The sequence below is a fragment of the Hesperophylax consimilis genome, chromosome 28 (assembly GCF_061612785.1).
Source record: "Hesperophylax consimilis isolate HC1 chromosome 28, BYU_Hcon_1.0, whole genome shotgun sequence".
In the NCBI taxonomy this organism is placed as follows: Eukaryota; Metazoa; Arthropoda; class Insecta; order Trichoptera; family Limnephilidae; genus Hesperophylax; species Hesperophylax consimilis.
The window spans coordinates 2,024,573-2,047,206 of record NC_142863.1 but is presented as its reverse complement, the minus strand read 5'-3'; the positions used below and the strand labels follow the sequence as shown (position 1 = coordinate 2,047,206).

Below are 22,634 nucleotides of genomic sequence, written 5' to 3'. Positions count from 1 at the left end.
TCATATTTCATACAAATTAATTACACTCAATTGGTCACCATGAAACAGGCAGCCGCCTAGTATGGTGATTCATTATATCTACTTTATGTAAATTTCATAATAATGTAACATGTATTAAATAAATAAATAAATAAAAAATAATATTTAGTAAAATTTTTACGTTATAAATAATTTTCAACACGAGAAAGAAATAATACAATCAGAGTGCAAATCAAAATCAGGAGTTCCAGACAAAACATTCGATTTAATTGAATTCTGGCTAAGGTGGCTTTCCTTTGAAGAATTAGGAGAAATTTGGTCATTGTGAACTGTTGTTTGTTCGTTGGCGATCTGCAGCTATGCTCAGGAACGATGACAAGGCATTATCGATAAAACCTTCATCGACCTAACGTGGTAGATGCAAAGTTGGGGAAAGCAACATCAGAGGCTGTGCGAGGAGAGGCAGGACATGCAATATGTTTTTCTCTTTCACACGAAGCTCTCTCACACACAAAGGCGTGAATCAGTACACATTATATTGATAAGGTGCCGTTAGAAGAACAAGAAAGTAAAGCAACTCTGCTTTAAGTCTAAATAAGCCGTCTAGATAAGAGACAGCAAACAAAGTAAATACTCCGGAGAAAACATTTTATATCTTTAAATACCAGCAATTTTATTCTTACACGAAGTAAAATATAATATTAATAATAATTCTGATAAGAGTATCTTGAAAAGTGGGTCGAGGGATAGAAAAAAGTACATGTTTATCTTGCCTAGCATTTAAAATAATAATAATATTGCATATTTGTTTACTGCAACATATTATTAGCGGATGACCTCAAACTTCTGATGCAAATAATATCTCACCAAGACTGCTTACAAATGCAATCTGACCATGATGCCATAGGTAGGGTTGCCATCTCTAAAATTTGGCAACCAGGACAAGAGGCGTGAAAACCCCGGATTTTAGAGCCCATAACCCGGACATGTCAACAGATTTTTTTAAACATAATCAGTGTAATAAAAACAGTTTAAAATGTCATAAATCACCTTTTTATTTATTTTCAGACCTTAAAATTGAATTTTGTCATCTTTTATCATCATTTTAAATGTACCTAACAAAACAGAATCTTATTACAGTTTGTTACACATTGTTTTCATAATCAGTTAGAATTTTTTCATTCTTAAAATAAAACAAAAATTATTAATATACTGTTATGAAAACTAAGCCTTATTAAAATATTAAACTTAACAAAATTCAATTAAATTTTTAAACAAAAATCATAAAAATACTGAAACCATTTTAGTATTCAGTCTTACAATTTTTGAGGTAACTCTTTTAAATGAATAATAATTATCTTCTTTAAATTTGTATCAGCAGCCATTTACACAACAAAATACCTCTTAACATAATATGAACTAAATTCAGTCTTCTTAAATCTTAAAGCAAAAAACTGACCCTTTTTAAAGTTTAGACTTACTGGAATGTAAGTTACATTATTAATTTTTAAAACATATAATATCCAAAACTATTCTCATTTATCACCTTAAATTTTAATCAACAGCCATATTACCCACGGGCATTAGCCTAGTATGGTTGTAAAAAAACATAAAAATTGTAATTTCAAGAAATCTATGAAATAATAAAAAATTAAAATTAAAATTCTACATTTCTTTTACGTAATAAAAACAATCATTACTTTAACTACAAAAATGAATAGAAATTATAGCACTTGTAAGTACATTATTTGATTATCTAGCTATTAAAGATTTTTCCTCAGCCTCTTGTCTTTTTGTATTTATCTTTCCGAGAGCTTTTAGAATATCTTCCCTTTTTAAAAGGAATTTGTAAAAATCAATGCAGCTGTATTCTTGGAAATTGAATTTAATTTTAATAACTGACGAGATTGTTTCTAAGTTTAGTAAATTTCTTTCTTTTGTCAATTGTTGTGAAATCAATGAGAATATTCTCTCCACGTTGGCGAACCATTGACAAACCCGGACTACAAATGAAACCCCGCCCGGACGCTCCCCGGACGCCTTCTAAACTAGGACAAATCCGGGGAAACCCGGACGGATGGCAACCCTACATAGAATGCATAGAAGAATGGTCAGAAATAACTAGTTAGAATTTAATATTTTTTTTAAATTCGTAACAATGACCTATACCCGCTCCCAGAAGTCCATAGTTGTTGAGTGCATCATTAAAGGACAAACATTATGCCGAGTTTGTAGTGTTAAATATCTCGGTATCGCCTTTGATCCCAAACTGACGTTCTCGGACCACATAAGGGTACGTAGGTACACATTTGCGAACCGAAACGCGAACCGTACCAATACGGGAAAGGAACGAATCAACTGCAAGCAGCGTTTCGCACCATTTGCAGTTGCTTCATTTCTTTCATATAAGTTCGGCTCGCGGATGTAACCGTAGCATAATACGACTCACTCAAGCTTACTACAAACTCCTGGGGTTCATCGTCAGAACATGTAAACAGTTTAATGACCCAGATGCAATGATAGCCATGCTCGATGGAGTTATAAAAAATAAAGCTGGAGTAAGGTAGTGGTGTGTGGACCAAAATAAATATATAAATATTCCTGAACAAATCCAGAAAAACATCCTTAGGTACGTCTATACGCGAACGCATGGAACGTATCCAAGGTTCATGCCCCATATAGACTTTTTTATTTTTTGAAATCTAGATAAAAGAAAATTAAATATTCACTTATTTAACTAGAAATAACTAATACATTACACATAAATACATTATACATATAACAATATTATTCACTTTCAGTGTTTTGTTGATTGAGCATAAAAGTGAATTTTTTTTTTTAAATGTACCTATACTTTTTAATTTTGTTTCGAAGGCAATTATATATGTTGCCCCCCTCGTAACCAATGGATTGCTTGCCATAGTGGGTATGTATGGTGTTTAAACGTATGTTATCGTGTTGCCGTGTAAAGTGTGTGTGTACTTGGGACGTTGTAATGAATTCTGTATTTGTATGTATGAGTTTATTTTTTATTTTGTATATAAGGAGACAAGTATTATATTCATATAATTTTATATTTTTTTGTGGAAATTTCTAGGTTTGAAGTGCAACAGCTTTTTGATTACTTTGTTTTGTGTTACCTGTAGTTCATTTATATATGTTTCATATGCGTTTTCCCAGATTTCAATAAAGTAGTTTATGTGTGAATGTACGAGGCTGTAATATAGACCTTTTTAAATTTTATTTGGTAACCGGCAATATACGTTAATTAAGGAGGTGATTTTATCTTTAATATCTCGAATATGGTGTTTAAATGTTAAGTGTTTTATCAATGCACAGCCCACGATATTTCTGCTGTATCAGGATTTGCAGGACTTACTTGAGGCAACAAATAGATTTACCCTAAAAACCAGACGTTATGCAAATCTTGAAATACTTAGTTTTAATATAATTCATAACTCTGTTGATAGCCCATTCCTCTTTGGAATGCTATGACTTATGCGTGCCAGAAAACTTCAGCTGTAGTCGTCGCCATGACTTGTTCAAGATACCACACGGCAGAACAGATATTCTAGGTTCTAGCACAACATAACATGACACAAGTAATGGTGCTGTTAATTGAAATTGCTGAAACAATGGATGTATTTAATTTCTCTTTAAGTAGCCTAAGACTTTTTTGTATATTTATCTTCCCAGATGTTAAGAGTGTCAGAATGAGAAGTTTGTACTGTAAATGGATTAATAATTTGTCGGACAATAATAAATTAAAAAATATAAAATGTCAAGAAATAATATTATCTCGGTTGCATCGGGAAGGTAGATGAAGCTGCTCCAACTACATATTTATAATCTGATCTAATATCTGATTATCAAAAAGCTCTTATCAACAGGATGTTTCGAAGTGACAACGCATTGCGACATATGCTAGTTTATTGAGTAGCGACATTTTATATTTCATACAGAATTCTTACGTTACTGTCAGATGACGCTATACACTTCAAGCGTTTTTGTGCGTGGCATATATCACCATATCGCTCGCCATACAGACATGTCACCAGACAATAATATAATAAGTGTGGGCATGGCCTAGATGGTTTGCTGTGATCTGGTAATCGGGCGGTATTTGAAAATGATGCGGTTAGAGAGCTGCCGTGGTCATGCGACTGTCAGCTGTCGTGAACCCGTAAAAAACAATCATATTCCGTGCTCTTCCACTCCTCCTCTAGCACATGCTGATGGGAGGGGGGAGATTATAACTCCGTGTGAAAGTACAACATATAATCTGTATAGACAACGCCCAAAAAACGCTAGATGAGTATGGCGTCGTCTGACACAGGCTTTATTCATGATTCGTGAGTCTTCGTCTACTGACATTCAACTTTGGATATTGATCTCTTTAATTTTTGAACCAATACTAGACCGCGCGACCATAACATGGATTATAGACTTAGAGAAGAAATCATATGGTGGGGGTATGCACAGAAGTCATGGGTATTTAAATTAATTGTCAATCAAAGAATGGTTCAAATCATAATTGAAGAAAAATACTTATCTACTTATATTATGGTCGGCGCCACTCGGTGCATCTCGATAAAATTTAATAATAAATTACTATTATTATAGTTCTTATCTTTATTTTGAATGGCCGACGGCTTAATCGATGCATTTGTTATCAAGTATGCTGAAACAGTTGAAACATTAAAAAAATATGATAATTCAATCGCAATAGTCGTCACAGAGAGCTGTGGATGAGTGCATGGCCAAACGTAAGCAAGGAGTGAAGGAAACGTTAAATGTGGCTTCAGGGGTTTTAAACTGTCGTATAATGGGAAATGCAAGACTGTTAGAAAATTTTGATCAAAAAGGAGAACGAATCATAATAATTCAATTATAATGTCAAGTAAGCTAAAACTGTTGGTCGCGAGAATCAACAAATAAAAATAAAATGAAGAACGATTCGCATTACAAATTCGCCAACTTCTAACGTGTCTTTTATTTCAAGGACCCTGATACCCATTAGGTACGAAGTAGAGCTTTCAATCCCGGGATCTCGAAAACCAGATTCCGAGAATCCCGGACTTTTGTCGGCACCGTAATCCCGGTGATGCGCATGTCTTAATCCCGGGCTTACGGGATTTTTGTTGGTTTCTCTGTGGGAATATTTTGTATCGTCAACATCGTCGCTTATTGCATAATGTTCTGATTAATTATTAATATTATTTTCATGATTCTAGTGCGAATAAACATTTTGGTGTATATTGCGCTGTTTCTTAAACGCGCTGCGTTTTTAGAAACTATTCGATCAGTGTGTTGAGCATAATACAGATACAGTGATTACATCTACATGAATCATGGGATTTAGGTCTACAGATTGCAGAAGCAGAAAGATACCACCTCAATATCGGAAGCTGGAACCTAATAAAGATCAATTGTGTTATATTTTAAGAAGTCTCGATATTTCAAATAATGGGGTAACCCGTAAATGAAGCCGGTACCTATTACAACATTAACGTGATAGTCTCGTTCCGTGCATAAATGCATTTTAGGATTTAAGAGTCTCGGGGCAGAATTTGTTTATTAATTTTATTTTTAAAAGCCTAGCTACACTACTCGCGAAGTTGATCGAAGTTGACCGAATACGATAGTGTGGGCACGAACTTCACTTCGCTTCGGGCAACTTCGCTTCGCTTCGCCCGACTTCCGATTGTTGTCGGTAAATGCGCCCGAGTCAAAGGACTCGAAGCGTTACTCGCGAAGTTGCACGAGTGTGTGGGCACGCACTTCGAACTTCGGCTAACTTCGTCGAGGACTTCGTCGAAGCGTCGAAGCGTCGAAGCGAGTAGTGTAGCTGACACTTAAAAGTCTCAATATTCAGAACGAGGTTCCCTAAAGGCCGGTATTTATACTATCTATTACAGAACAATGTAATGGACCTTCTAACAGATATTTATTAATGCATTGCTTCTGAGAATATAAAACATATTTTTTCACATAATAATCAACCTCACTAGGACTAAACCTTTGTCGAGGTTAATAATCATTTACACACTTGAGTGAAGATAAAGATAATCAGTACATAAATAAATACAAAATATTACAAGGAGAGAGAAAAAAAATCATTTTACACGAGTGGCCAGTTGGGTACTTAGAATGCAGCATAACAATATTTGAACCATATCAGAATAATAAATCATTATTCCCATTAAATATAATATCTGCACAAATACAATAAATAAAGTACACGAAGAAATCTTACTGATATAAAATATTGCTAATTTATTAAAAATCTGGTAAAATTATTCGTATTCCTGTTAAAACGGGACTGTAGGCCTTTAACGAATTAATTGACGTCGCCAAAAAAAGTTTTTTTTTTTAAATTTTATTTGGTGATGTTCAGGCACAAGTATTTAAATGTTTTAAGATTATTTTCCGATGAACTTGATAAACGAAAAGGGGTTCATAAGTAAGATATTTTGAACTTTAAAGCAGTTTTACAAACCTGATACTTTATTTTTTTCTGGACGTATGAAAAGATTTGTCAAAAATGCTCTATTATTGCTCGATGTGTTCTATTCGCAGCATTTAATTAAAACATCTCAAATATTTCGAAGCGATCAAATTTTCAAACCAAAAACACATGATTTTGCATTACTATGAAGTCCTTTGCCTTAAGGAAGGACAAGATTGAAAAATAAAATGACAATCCTCTGTTAACACAAACACCTTAACATCCAAGGAAATTGAATTAGAAGACTTGATATAATCCGTAAGAATATGAAAGTGGAGCCTGATACAAATAGTTTATTTGACCAAAAGATGTTTTAGTGTATTCCGCTCAGTTCATATGTTCAATGAAGATATAGATAATATGTAATGGAGATGTACCTTTATTCTCTGCAGATATATGTAGTATATGACTGGGGGATTTGTGATTATAGAAGCAGAAGAGATAGATACATGAGTATAATTTATTGATATGCCAAACAGGGTCCCTGAAAATAGTACCTGTTTGGTTTTGCTTAGTTCCTACCGAGATGTCATTTATCTAGTTTCTACCAATCCCAAACCATAACATTGCTGAAAGGGTATTTGGAACAATGGCAAGAACATAGTGCAAATTCGAATGCATTTGTTTTGAAAACAGAAGGAGGATTGGGACTACCTTGGAAGCAAGCTGTTGGTGTTTTTCGTGTGCATAATCTTTGAAAAGAAGGAAGTTGGCTATCTTGAAAGTGCACCGTTTTAAGTACTCATTCGTTTTGTTGTGGCGATAATTACCTCGAGGTATCACGGTGGAACTCACTATATTGTGACTATGTTGTGTGCTTCCTCGCAGAGATACGGTGGTAATTGATTGATTTCCCGTTCCTTCCATCCATACCATGTTCATTCCTACACATACGATCACCCAATTCCAGCAAACACCAATTCATTTTGTCTCGTTTTGAATTATTGACAGTCCGCTTTCATATTCATGTTCATCTGTAATTCTTAAGCGGTTTCCGATGCAACAGTACCTAGTACATGACAGACGGAACAGTTAGTACATACCTCTGTGGTAGGGCAGGTTGGGCCCCCCGCACGAGTCCCCGGCGTAGCGGATCTCGCAGTAGCAAGTGCCGTTGAGGCACTCGCCCCGCCCGCTGCAGCCGGCCAGGCATCCGGCCATCTCCTCATAGCCGCCGCCGGAGAACAGCGATAGGGCTGCGCGCAACATGCTGGCGCAGCGCGCTAGCGGACCTGCACACAAAACAACACACAACATTAGACAATGGCACTGATATATCAATCACTTTAAGAACTTCACAAAATAAAATTTCATTTTCTTTTAAGATACATAAGGAAAACAATAAAAACCTTACTGATAAACGCGCTCCTAAATCTATACAACTGATAAACAACCATTAATGTATCGTAAATGGCTGTCATAAATATCCAAAACACGCCCATCACCAAGGGGTAAATATATAAAAGCTGATTTCATACTAGCAGCAACAAAAAAACTTCGACGTCTAAAATCTGCTTTGTTGATGTTAAATATATCATCGAAATGATTATATTTAACAACAGTAACGGAGATAACCACCGGGAACATGAATGCTATACATAATAGTCGAGTTTTCGAACCATCCACGAATCAGTCTGAAGAAATGTGATACATTTCTTATACAAGGGATGTGTGCAAATCCCTTCTGACCACGGAAGTATTCTGACGCATAGATGGTTCATTCCGAGCATGCCCAAAGATAAAATCAGTAGGATAAAGCCACGGGTAGTAGTCGTACTCCCTCAGGTACAGATATCTCATCCATTCAGCCCTGTGAGACCTAAAATGGATATATCAGGATATCCCAATCAGATCAAGATTTGAAAGTTCCATACCGATGAACTAACCATTTTAGTGAAGGGGGAGGGCCGATGAAAAATATCATTGATAAAGGAGCGGTGGGCCAAAAAAGACGAAGAATAGGTTAATCATTTGACAATTGGAAGAAGCACACCAAAAAATTACAAATTTTCAGAAAAGTAAAAGGTCAAAATTATACAGTATTGACGAAATTCTATCATAAATCATCACTCGCATTATTCGAGATCTTAACGGCTGGGGTGACAAACTAATGAAAATATTCCACAATAATTGAATTGAACATTTCACAAATAATAATACGATAACAGCTATAATTAATGGGTCCATTTAAATATGATTAGATCGGACTTTAATAAGGGTCTATCATAACAGTGTCAGTTTAAATACACAACCCCACACTAAACTTATTCAGATATGAACAACTCCTTCGTAAAGTAAAATTCTCGAGTAATATTTATCAAATTTAACGAACCTTAGTAACTTTGCAAAATCGCACGTCGAAGAATGAGAATGAAGAAAATAATTAAGGTCACAAAGCACAAAAACTGTAGGGGTCAATTAGACACCGTGAGAAAAAAACCAAATAGTGGAGGCTCTAAAAGAGTGCCATGTGGAAAGCCGACGATAGTCTGTTTGTCTTGAATGAGGACAATAAAATAACCTCAAGACCTCAAGTGCCAATTTAACAATAAACTATTATAAATTTGAAATAAAAGCAACAATTGTTTTCTGGCAAGAATAAGCACTACGCGAATGGAGAGAATACTGAACTCTGAACGCAAACTAAACGTAGACGCGGTGGATAGTTCCGAAACGCTTGGTCAGTTTATTTTCAAAACGTCAATAAGCAAAAAATTCCGTGGATAGATGAACAACCTCCTCATGTTACACTTTACTTGAATCATATTGCACTGGTATGCATTTTTAGAGCGTGAGATTGTTGCAAAATGTTAATTCCCAGAGGTAATGACCCTTGGATGACTTGTCCGGTATTATTTTGCTAGAAAAACGATGTGTCAAGCTTTTATAGAATTGGGTGCATTGTCCTGTTATTCCCAACAACCTCTAGTCGACTTAAAAGAATGCATTTTTGCATTTTTCAAGCGTGAGATAATTGCAGCAGGTCAATTCTCAGTGATAACGTCCCTCGATGACTTGTGTAGTGTATTATTCTTTTGCTAGAAAAATTATGGAACACGCTTTTATCAAACTGGGTGCAACAATCTCCATTTCTTTATAATTAAAGCTGTCTGATGTGTTGGGTTAGGTATTGAGCCGTGTTGCTTTTCCTCTTTTATGTGAGTGCCGCACAAGAGTCCCTAATTGTCCGAAGGCAACGGGACTATGTCATCCCTCTTTGGGGTAAGTGAAGCTGGAGATGGGAAATAGATGAGAAAGCAAATCAACTGAATATTTGAAAAACGTAGCCCGTGGTGGAAATTGTGCTGGAGATATTGTTTTTACTTTATTTTAGATACTTGATAAGGGCAAATTCAACCGCAGGTTTGTTACGTCGCTAAGATTCTGGCTTTATTTTAGGGTAATGTCTCGCTACATGCATTTATGTAATTATGAGCCTTTGACCTGTGAAGTATCTATAAAAATAATATCAGAGATGTGCAAAATGGGTACCCAAAACCATTTGAAATGCAAAATGGAAATGGGTCAAAACATTTCCATTTGAAAATGCAAAATGGTTTTTAGAAAAGCATTTCAAATGCAAAATGCAAAATACCTATTTTCAAAATGCATTGAAAATGCAAAATGGTTTCTTATTCAAACAATTAAAATTATTATAGAATTTTTAAACAATTTTGTCATTTAATAATGGACATCAATGTAGAACAAATATATAATGATGGTAAATCATGATATTAAATCCAAAAACACCACGACTACAGATTATGAAACCACAAAAAATTTGCGCGGGACTAATTTTGCCAACGTAAAAACATAGAAACTGCTATCTAACATTTAATATTACAGCGTCATGGCCCCATGTTCAGTATTTGAATCAGTATTTTTTGTAATGGTATCACTCAATTGCCAGGGCTCCTACCAGGGAGCAAATTGACAAATGGAAATTTTCTCTCGTAGCGAGGTTGAGGACCGACTGATATTTGGGGTTTATGAAAAAAAGATGAGTGGAGATAGTAGGAAGAATGTTGCAAAAAAGCATTTAAAATGGAAAATGCATTGAGAAAAGCATTTAAAATGCAAAATGGAAAATACCCATTTTGCATTTCCATTTGAAATGGATTTATTTGAAATAAAGCACACCTCTGAATAATATAATGTGAGAACGGCCCCGCAAAATAATTATTTTGTTGTATTCAGATTATAGATAGATTACACTGAAGCTAGGTACCGATAATATACTTTCTTGCAAAGTTACATTCATTTAGCACTGAACAAATAATCCATTGAAGTGAAATCTATACCGATTTGAAATAAAACTGATGTTGCTAAATTTCTACATTATAATTATCATTATACCTAATGTTAAATTTATTTAACAAAAAATTACGAAAAAATAATTCAAATTAAAGTTTATAAATTATATATTATAGATGCTTCCGGACGCACCAACTCTGCATTTTTATTGTCAAGACAAGTGTAATATTCTTATTATTCACACATTTAAATATCGAAACAAAGTAGAATGACGACAAAATCAATAATTTTATCAGAATCAGGGAAGAAAATGGCCATATGATGGCAACTTAACATATTTTATCTATAGCGTAATCGGTTGTTTGTCGTTGTGAAACGTCAAATTCAAACTAAGTTCTTTTTGATATAGTGATTAAATTCATTATTTTAGGTATATGTTTATCTTTTTTAGATACATACACCCAAACAGTTTGAACAGTCACATGATAAGAGTGTTTAAAAAAAGCTGCCACACGACTGATTGTCTGCAGGTTCCACTTTGCTGTAATTAATAACTTATGAATAAACAGCATAATAAAAGTATACGTAACAATTGCTAGGAAATTTAGTTTTTTACCATTAGACGTTGCCATTAGCCATATTATAATCGCAGCCAAAGAGCGATTCAAATCATTATAAGCAATGATTAAACAAGATAAACAGAACATCCTTTGGACAAAGGAGTTTTTCTTATAAAGCTTCGTTGCTTTTTCGATGTTTGTTGGATTGCCCATGTGTGGCTGTCTTGAATCACCTTAGGAGCCCCAAATTCGATGTGATCCATCTGCGTATGTGATGTACTTATTTGATTGAATACAATTGTAAAGCTGCTCACCTCCACAGGAATTCCATACTGAGATGAGCAACGGAGAAAAAAAATTAAATGCCCAGACAAATTGAAAATCTTCCGAGAAAAAAATCATGCCGCCGACGGGAATTGAACCCCAGCATTCTGATTGCCGGTCGGCTGCTCTTTTCGGAGATTTTTTCAATTTGTATTTATTATTTATTTATTTTTTTTAGATTTTCACGGCCAAAAGCATTTTGGTTGTTTGTTTTTGGGGTGTTATGCCGTGTTGCGCTAACTCCTTCTTTAGCCGACGTTTCGGCAACCAACAATTACACATCTTCGGATCTACCGGATCTGCCCTGATGATGGACACTGCAACGATGTCCGAAACGTCGGCTAAAGAAGGAGTTACCGCAACACGGCATAACACCCCAAAAACAAACAACAAAAATGAATTTATTATTGTTAATAATTATTGCTTGTGATAATTTGCTATCCTTTGGGCTATGTATAAAAACCTCGTCTCATAAACAATAGTTTATCATTAAAAAATATAATAACGATGTTTATCGACCGGTAGACTGTAGACAAGCTTATCTAGGGAACAAACAACTCGTGTTCGAAAAACTAAACATATTTTAGTCGATGTCAACTGTCAAATAACACGAGCGATTTGCGGTCGTGCTTAGCAAGTGTCGACTAATTACAGATAGTGTTGATTAACAACTTTCATCGTTTCAACGTTGATTAATTTAATTAAAATTGTTTGCGCTAGGGAACCTGAGGTATTTTATGTGCGTATATGGTAGATTACTTAGAAGAACTTTTACTATTGTCCAGCTATTGTTACGTGAATAAATCTCTTCTTTTACCTGTCATTACTGAAGGATTGTCGAGCTGTAAAAATCACCATTTTACCGACTAAACCCGATGATTTTAAAATACTAACTCTTCGAAAGTAATGCAATGACTAATGATTAATGAATTTATTCTCACCGTTATATTGAACGATGTCCGAAGCAATCGGTGTCACCAGCAGAAATGTGGGATCCTCTCCGTATCTTATCTTTCTCCATAATATGTATTATATCTACAGATAATTCTTACTTTTATCTTACCATTGTTGTATCTTTTTAATAGTGATGGCACCAGGCACTATCGAAATATATTGATAATAGAAATAATTTAGATGCAGGTCAAGTTAGCCGACTCTGGTTTAGGTTAAAAATGACTTACTCGACCGGTCGGTGGCTGAGTTGACATCGTGTTTGGGTCCCACCCGGTCGTAGTGTGTTCAATTGTTCGGCAGGCTAAATCCTACATCACAACACAAGCAACATTTTCCGCTTACTGTGGTGGTACTAGGAGTTTTTTAAATGATGTCAGGTTCGTAACCCGGAAATGTTTGCCTTTCTATTTAAAAAATAAATAAAATATGTGCGTTTCGGAAGACATCTTTATTACGTACAGATTCCAAACAGTTCGCCTTTCCATATTGAAACCTTAATACATTAAAAATAGAGCATGCTCAATTTGGACACAATTTTTCTTACAGTAAAGGCGGGTCCAGTTTGACATCTGTCATTGTTTTACGTAACTACCCCATTATGCTAAATGTTTCGTGTTTTTTTGTTTTGTAATATATTTAAAACATTGTGAAAATACAATTAGTAGATTAGTCCAGAGGGGTATAACTCAAATCGAAAATTAGAACCGAAATATTGTGACGTCATATGATTGCCTAACTGTATCCACCAATAAAAAACTCTGAAAGTCTATGGAATAAACTTTCAGAGTTTTTCATTGGTGTATAACATTATAAGTAGGCTCCGAATGAGAATTTTTTGTCTATATCTTGGCATATCTATGGTTTTTTAGGACCAATTTGTTTTATACAAAAAGCCCAAAGTTTTCGATCTAGTGAGTGGTTTATTATTATTTATGGACTAGTCTGCGGTTATTATTGATTGAGAACGCGTGTTTCTGTTCGGTATTGTCAATTTTGTTTACAGGACACTTCCACTTTTGTGACAAGACACTTCCATATACATAATATTATGATATATGGTTGCGTTAAAGGTGTTGCCGATTTTTGATATTAAGTAAGTACCTTCCCAAAATATTGTTTATTATTTAATGGCAAACTACATTCGCGGTAACTGGGCAACTCAGGATAGTAGCAATTCAACACACTCTTGAAAAGTGTGTAATAAACTAACCAACCAACCAACACGAAGTTTCCCCCACAGGGGTAGGCAAAGAGAGACCGTCAAACAACTCGGTCTTGGCACACGCTCTTTGCCTCATTCACATTGATACATACTCTTCTATTATTCAGAATCTTAACATGGCCCGACGCAAGTATTAGATTCACTAGATCGTGCCATGTCTTCCTCGGGCGTCCCCGACATATTCAACCATTCAGATAATAGAGACATATAATCTCCTTACACTACTTTCGTCGTTCATTCACTCCACATACTCAAATCATCTGAGAATCCCTTTCTTAATCTTGCTTATTACGCTTACATTAGAATCTCCACTTTTCTCATGCAATCATACATAGTCTATTTTAGTCGGTTAGGTTTATATGCTTTTTTTCATCACTTTTAATGAATTTATATCACTTTTCAAAAAAGTTTTGAATTGCCACTGATGATCGTTTAATATGCATAGATTTTTTTCCATGCTGGTCCCGATTTGAATTCCATTGTGACCGGATAAATCATCAAAATAATAATTCATCACATCTTTAAAAAGTTATATAAAGTCATGGAAAGTGATGAAACAAAAACTTTATCATCTGGTTTAAGTAGGTTAGGTTAGGTTTAATACGTTTTTTCATCGTTTCTAATGACTTTATAGGTATCAATTTTTAAAAGTGTGTTGAATTGTCATTGTGTTGAGTTATCGTGGAACTGGATTCCATATGGGGATGGTTAAAGAAATAAGTTTCGTGTAAAGCGTCCATTAGGGTTAATTGTTTAACCGACCGCAACCATAAAAACCGTTCAGTATTTATTTTTTCTTGCCTCCAATGCCTTTTGAGGAGTGCGGACATAACGAGCCACCTGTATCTATTATATGTTATACACCCATTGACCGCAACAGGTGGTGTCCCGTTTGAACTAGCGTGCAAATCGCATCAAGGCTGACCTCGCGCGGGTCTGCCACATTGCATTGGTGCAAGCTGCAGCAATGACCTTCGGATCGCCACTTCCAGCATCTGGTTATAATTGCATTGTTGTGGTCACTGAAGAGATAAACCGATAGAAACGTATTTCCGGCGTTATTCAGTGTTTTTATTGGTTTCTACAGTTTTTAGGTGTGTTAAAACCACCAATGCCCGTTTTGTGGTGGTTGGTTAAATATACAATACAAAAAAAAAATCAACTATGAGATATAGAAGAAATTAAAATAATACAAAAAGTATGCAATTTAAAAGAAAATAAAGAGTATATAGTTAAAGATAGTATGTGAAATACATAAAAAAAATAATTTGAAAGAATATATCAAAAGATTGAAATATAATAGAATATTTAAGAAAAGTATAGAATATGAGACATACAGTAAAATGTAAAGAATTTAAAGGAGAAAAAAAATATATATGGATAAGAAGTTATTAAAATTATATACCTATAGCATCAAAATGAGTATGTATTACTAGGTAAGCAAATGTAAAAATATGGTAAACAGTTGATAAGTATGTGCGAGTTACAGTGACATATATGGATACATTATTCTTCAGCATTATAGATTCTTGTTTGAACTCCGGTTAATAATACTAGATTGAAAAACTTATTGTCACAATATTGTTCTTAACAAATACTGAAGCAATCCTAAAGTACATGAAACCTTTCAGTGGTGTCAAACCAATTTAAATAATTAATCATTCTGTTAATATTATGGTAATTTAAAAATGAAAAATTTTTTTGGTGGTAAAGATATTTTTTTTCTAACTTCCGATGAAATTTTCTTAAACTTTTCAGGCTAATTTGTTCTGTTTTGGAAACAAACAGCTATTAAACGCAGACTCAAGTCTCATAAAAATTGTTTTGTCTCCCTTACCGTCATTAACGGTGTTGGAAAGAGAAAACGTAAAGCTTTATATTCAAACTAGCTGACGTGTACCCGGGTATGGTACACCATCGCGGACTTTTCTGTAGGCCTTTTTAAGATATACAATTCCGTAGTATTTATTTTGATGTATTTCATAAGGTTTAGCCAGCGTTAGCAGTGGTAAGGGTTCGAATTTTTTTTTTTACAACTCGTCTACAAACATCGAATTTTCTGGAAGAAATTCTATAAACGATACTCAAAACCCTATCAAAATCCGTTGCGTAGTTTAAAAGAACTAAGCGCACAAACAGACAGACGCGAATAGCGACTTCGTTTAATACTATTTAGAGATATAGAAGTTAACCACGTAATAATTAAAAATGGACACAGATATGAAAAAAAAGGTTCCGACCGCAATTTGAGAAAATTTTATTTAACTTAATGATTTTTTTAAGAATTATTTTTATGCAGCGACGAAAAAGGGAGGTGACAGTAATGTTTATAATAAAAATTCATGTTTTTTCAGTAATTTTACTTCAGTGTTAGACGAAAAAAAGGGAGATTTTTAAAAACTTTTTTATGTTTGATTACAAAATTTCAAAGCGTATTTTATCACCTTTCAATAAACAGTTTTTAGTTTTTGGATAAGTTCAAAAATATCCCATTTATTTGGTTTTTATTGAGAAGCGAAAATACACACAAATTCTACGACTTTCTGACAGCATCTTTAAGAAATATAATGGTCATATGCCAGAAGCCTGAAGGGTTCATAATTATCTGGCTATTCAGATCTGGTCACCAATCACGGTTAATGCGAATTAAAATAACGTTTCGATTCCGAATGGTGGACTTTCACCGAAACGAACTCCGTGGTTGAGGGGTTAAACTCTCGACTAACAAGCTGAAGATTGCGAGTTCAAATCCCGGAGTGCGCAAGTAAATTTTATTTGATTAATTTGTATTATTTCACAATTTATTCATTTAAAATAATATACAGTACAGACTATGGCACGTTCCAGAGTGGAAGATACTCTCAGTATTGCCCTGGTGTAAGACCATCATTCAGAATGTTGAAAAATGTTGCTTGAAATAAACTCTCGACTAACAAGCTGAAGATTGCGAGTTCAAATCCCGGAGTGCGCAAGTAAATTTTATTTGATTAATTTGTATTATTTCACAATTTATTCATTTAAAATAATATATAGTACAGACTATGGCACGTTCCAGAGTGGAAGATACTCTCAGTATTGCCCTGGTGTAAGACCATCATTCAGAATGTTGAAAAATGTTGCTTGAAATGGCTTTAGCCGTGTTTGGTGACAAGATCTGAATAGTCATGTGCTCCCCCACCTTCATCTTTCCCATCTCCCTGCTCTCCCCACAACCTACAGCCTTACAACATACCCCGATTGGGGATGCCATAGTCTCACTGGCTCCAGACGGTTGTGAGCAGTTGGACTCTTAAGAGGAAGCTACAAGCCAAAAAAGTGTATATTCTTGGTATACCTTATATTGTAGGTAATAGGCATTAAAATCACTTGACAAACGGAGTATAGCATTCGATTTTAAGCACAAAACTGGTTTTTATTTATTTTGTAAATAATTTTATAAGAAAGCAAAAAAGTTAATCAAGTGAAACTGTCACAGATAATCTTAGCTATAATACTGTATTTTTTTAAAGTTGTTTCCTTTACGCGTTCATACATTTCTATTGAAAAAAAAAATTGTAGTTTACATTTATATTTTTTATTGAGTAATTTATTTATTTTATTTGTATTCTACTCAAGCGAAACGATAGGAAAACCTTCATTTTATCTAAAGCATATTTTTTGGTATTCATAATGTACACCAATTCGTTATAAAGATTAATCAAAATAGTGATTTAGCATTAAGCTTCGCCTTAATCTGCTCTTCATCTGCAAATAATTTTATAAGCGTCCCTTTACATCAGAGGTTTCCAAAGTGGTCCATATGGACTCCCAAACAATTTTCGAAAGCAATATTATAATATAAAATATTTTTCGTATTTACCAAATATCGACAAAGAAAATTAAACATTGCGCATGAACAAAATTAGGAAAGAGTCCAATCGTCTAAATTCTATGTCCTCTCGTGCGTGTTACATATGGATTAACAAACTTTTAATTTAGTACATGGAATTTAATCGAAATTCTGATTGTGTAACTGCCACGCCGTTGCAACACTCATCGGCCCCTCTGGGTTAAAAATAATTAATTGGTAGTAGTTGCTCATAGGACTATGCCCCCGTCTGTAAATAACAAGAAATACGTATATACGAGGAGCCAAAATAAATCCCACGGCAAAAGGAGCAATTACAAACTACTCACAAGGTTTAAACGGTACGATTTTTTTACGAAGTGGTAAAAAAAATCACTAACGAAGTAATTAAAATAACAATGGGAGTAAAATGTGCCAAAAAGTAAAAACAAACCATTATCACACCACAATATAGACATCTTCGATAATGACGCGAGGTTGTCTGAAACGTGAGCCAAAAGAGGAGGAAATGTAAACCAGAGATTCCCAAAGAGGTCTATATGGACCCCCAGGGTCGATATCGGCTTGCTGAGATTCAAATGGGGGTGCATACGAGCGGACCCTCACTTACCTCAACTCAATATTTAGGAGTTTCGTAAATGACACAATACACCTAACACAAATAACAGTTTACGTAATACTAATAATAGTAATAATAGACTGAGAAATTACTTATCTGATATTTGTATGTTTATATATCGTAAAGTTGTTTATTGAGGTGTGTAAATGGAGTCTACGTTCCTTTTCTCGTCAGAGTTAATACATTGAACTAAAACATTGCACATTGGAAGCCGCTAATTTTCCTAGTTCCCCAACTTGTTTTTAAAAAACGTCCAGGGTAATAATGACGTTCAATATTTAGATGTACTTCACACAGACTTCAAAACTAAGTGTGAAGACATTTTGACTGTGGAAATGGAATGTTGAAGAATCGGATATCATATGACAAGAAGAACTGATCGGAATAAGCGCTAACAAAGAACTTAAGGGGCAGTTCTGTAGGGCCAGCTACAGAAAGAAATTCCCGTTGCTTATTCTGCTCCATTTCCATTTGGTGTAATACTTAACAAAGGGCGCCCCTGTCTGCACAATGCAAAAAAAGAAACTCTATATCGCCACCCGGTTGTAGGGCAGGCAAGGGAAGGGAATTTTTTTACGAAAAAATTAATGATTATCACATGGGACGTTAATAGTTTGAGGAAAATTCAATATTCGGCAGGCAGGGGGTCTACGGAAAAAATATATTTTGCAAGAGGTCTACGGTGCAAAAAGGTTTGGGAACCTCTGGTGTAAACACTTATTTCGCATGCTTATTTCGAGAGCGCGCTTCATAGATAATAGAAACACAGGGAGATAATGAGCGCGTGCTTTGCGACTTTCACAGAGCTACGACCAAACAGCACGGACTATCAAAAGTTATGCGTTTAGTGTAGGTTTTGCTAGAAACAAAGGAGGGGCGCCGCTGTGTGGCGATGCGATTTGCAGAAGTACGGTTGAACCACGTTAGAACGATTACTAATACTGATAAATAATCGGTTCATCGCCCATCTTTCGACTCTGGCATTTTTTGGCATCGACAGCGCGTATTTGCTAACATATTTTGGTAGTGAAAAATATATCATCCGATGTCTACTTATCAGGATTGCAGAAACATTCATGCCCATGCAGCAATACTAGTGATGGGTAAATTCCTGGGAAATTATTTTTGGGGAATATTTCATTTAAATGGTGAAATATCAGTGAGGTTGAAAATACCGAAGATGCACACACAAGCCGTCAGAATGTTGATTTTTGCGGCGAGCCTATAAGAGGAAGCTGCAAGCCAAAAATGTGTATATTCTTGGTATACCTTATATCATAGGTAATAGGCATTAAAATCGCTTGACAAACGGAGTCTAGAAACGTTTGATTTCAAGCAAAAAACTGATTTTTTTTTTACTTATTTTGTAAATAATTTTATAAGAAAGCAAAAAGTTAATCAAGTGAAACTGTCACAGATAATCTTAGCTATAATACTGTATTTTTAAAAGTGGTTTCCTTTACGCGTTCATACATTCCTATTGAAAAAATATTTTTTGTAGTAGTTTGCATTTATATTTTTTATTGGGTAATTTATTTATTTATTTGTATTCTACTCAAGCGAAGCGATAGGAAAACCTTCAATTTAACTAAAGCATATTTTTGGTATTTATAATGTACACCAATTCGTTATAAAGATTCATCAAAATAGTGATTTGGCATTAAGCTTCGCCATAAGCGTGTGATATCAAGATACATCATACAATGACTTGTACAGTACAGCAGTAATGCAGCACTGTCATTCGAATTATTAATTGTACTGATTTGCTTGTGACGTCACGAGACACGATTGTATACGTTTTACCCAAGTTCACTTTGAAAGCTCGCAGCATCGTCATTTTTAGAGATATCGAAAAACTAATTTTACTCTCGCTGTTAACTCTTTAAATATAATACACTTTCTAGCAACTTAATTCAGCACAACGTTCTTAAAAAAAAATAAGTTCCTGACTTTGAGGAATTTACATAAGGTCGGGGACACGTATACACAATTCCCGGGTCGCTGGCAACAACTCAATCAACATTCAACTAGTCGCCAGTATCAAGTGGTGAGGGTTTAGTGAGTTTAGGTGAGTTTATTGTGACGATGTACAGATTGATATTAACGAGGGCAATTGAATGGCCCACGCCTTACTGTTATCCGTTATGGTAATTGGCCCTGCACGAATGGGACGCAGGGCACGACATGCGGGGGCCGCAATGGCCAAGTGGAAAGAGACACACAAAGGCAGTTAAGTTGTTGAATTTAAATAGCGTCGTCGAAATGTGGCCAAAATGGCCTTCTGTCAATCAAGAAGAAGCAGGACAAAGCAAGAATAAACCAGAAAATATAAGAAGAGGCAAGAGCCGAGAAGAACCACGAAAAGCCAAGAAGAGCCAAGAAGGAGCGAGAAGATGCAAGAAGAGTCAAGAACCGTGAAGAACCATGAGGAGCCAAGAAAAGCCAAAAAGAAGCAAGTAGAAGGAAGATGTAAAGAAGAAAAAAACACTACTCAATCAATTCCTTTATTCCTGCCCATCCTAAATTCGAATATTGGCTTATTGCCAAGTATTCGGCCGATTAAACTCCAACCTCCTTCCCATCCTCAAAGCATGTGTTCAAGTTCAAACGAATCTCAGTGCCCCCTGGTGTACCGGTCACAACGGGACAGGAGTGCTCCCGGTTGGAGTGGTACAATCGTATCGTGTGGGGGAGGTTTGGTGAATGTCAAAGAGGGATGCTGAGGTTATTCAGTCAGTCAACGACATCGGGAGTGAATTGATTCAGCTCAGATTCACACTATTAATGATTGTTCAATTTTCATTAGCCGTTTTAACAGTGAAAAATCGTGGGAGTCAAAAATATTTTATTTTTTGTACCCACGGAGATTTTTAGTTTTATTGGTGGTGAAGATTTCTCGGATGCCAGGGCAACTGTAATGCCCAGATAAAATTTTGAAAGTCTCAATCAATTCACCTCTTTCTCTGCTTTCTTTTTGTTGGTAATCTTAGTTCCTTGAGTCTATCTTCATGTTATCTGCTACTTCTGAAAATTGGTTACCTGGTATGTGTGGCATGGGGAGTTTATAAACGAATCGGTATTGACATTATTGTTGCAGTAAATGATATTTTTAGTTCGCGTGACTATATGAACATGAAATGAAATCAATTGCAATAATGCAAAACTGTCAATAAGGGGATTGAATATTTTAAAAAGAAAAATACATCAGATACCAATCTTTTGTCGGACATCTTATACCTATATATAACAATAATAGTTAGTTACTTTCTAAAGTAATATCAAGGATATTTTACATGATATTTGCGAAATAAACTGCAAAAATGTCCAATTTAATAACACTGAATAATGTTCTGAATCAAAAAGATGTTTAATCTCAAATCTAGAAAGTTTCTTATTACCAGTGATTTCGATACAACTAAATCGTGATGTTAAACATCGCAAACAATTAAATCGTGATGTTAAACATCGCAAACAATTAAATCGTGATGTTAAACATCGCAAACAACTAAATCGTGATGTTAAACATCGCAAACAAAAAATATTTAACATAAATATGTCATACAAGTTTTGCTGCATAACAATATCATTTTAAGGTAGTTTTTAGGTAAAAAAATTGTAATTGTTTGTATCGAAAAATCTTTTTGTATGGGAAATTAACCACAAACATTGGAATTTCGAAAAAGTTATTTCCATATTTTACTTCTAGCATCATGTAGCAAACATCACCTCCCGAAGTTAGCGCACTTTACACGCGGACACCATCCATGTATATTTTAAATATATTGAAATTTATTTGTAAAAGTCTCACAATTATACTATTTTATTACCCTTCTATACCAGAGACAGGGTTAATAGCCGCTTTAATATCTTTTTATACGTGAGCGAAAAAGTAGTAAGATAAGTTAAATATTTTAAATATTGTGATTTCTTGCTTTTTGTATGCTTTGATAATATATTATGTTAAACTGACCTGCTGACAAACTGCTTGAGCAGTTTAGCAGGTATAAATAATAAAAATAAAAATAAATTAAAAAAATTTCTATAATTTATAGTAAAATAAAGAATATATTTCGCATAAAATCCATTAAAATGTTGAGAGAAAACCAAGGACTACACCTCATGCCGTTAGGAGGAGCATGTTGCCATTAGAATGTATGGGAAATGTCAGAAGTTGGAGGTATTTTTATTTTTATATTATAGATACAAACAGTACATGATTTACAGAGATGAAACAATATACAGGAAGAAGATACTTCATATTGGGTACCTATGATATGTTTCCTTGTAATGTCTGCTAAGTGGTGTGTTTATTCCTTAATTACCAGGTGACGTGTGTAGTTTATAGGTATGTGTGTGTGACGTGTGTA

General features: G+C 34.7%; 1 protein-coding gene across 2 annotated transcripts in view; it reads right to left on the bottom strand.

Annotated features, from left to right (window-relative positions):
* LOC149410014 (uncharacterized) overlaps positions 1 to 22,634 on the bottom strand; it is a 139,261-nt gene that overhangs the window by 90,600 nt on the left and 26,027 nt on the right. For both annotated transcript variants that reach the window (XM_089648780.1, XM_089648781.1), the window contains exon 2: positions 7,531 to 7,719. In XM_089648780.1, coding sequence (XP_089504906.1) covers positions 7,531 to 7,696 — 166 coding nt within the window. In that variant the 5' untranslated portion in view covers positions 7,697 to 7,719. The remainder of the gene's footprint in view (positions 1 to 7,530; positions 7,720 to 22,634) is intronic.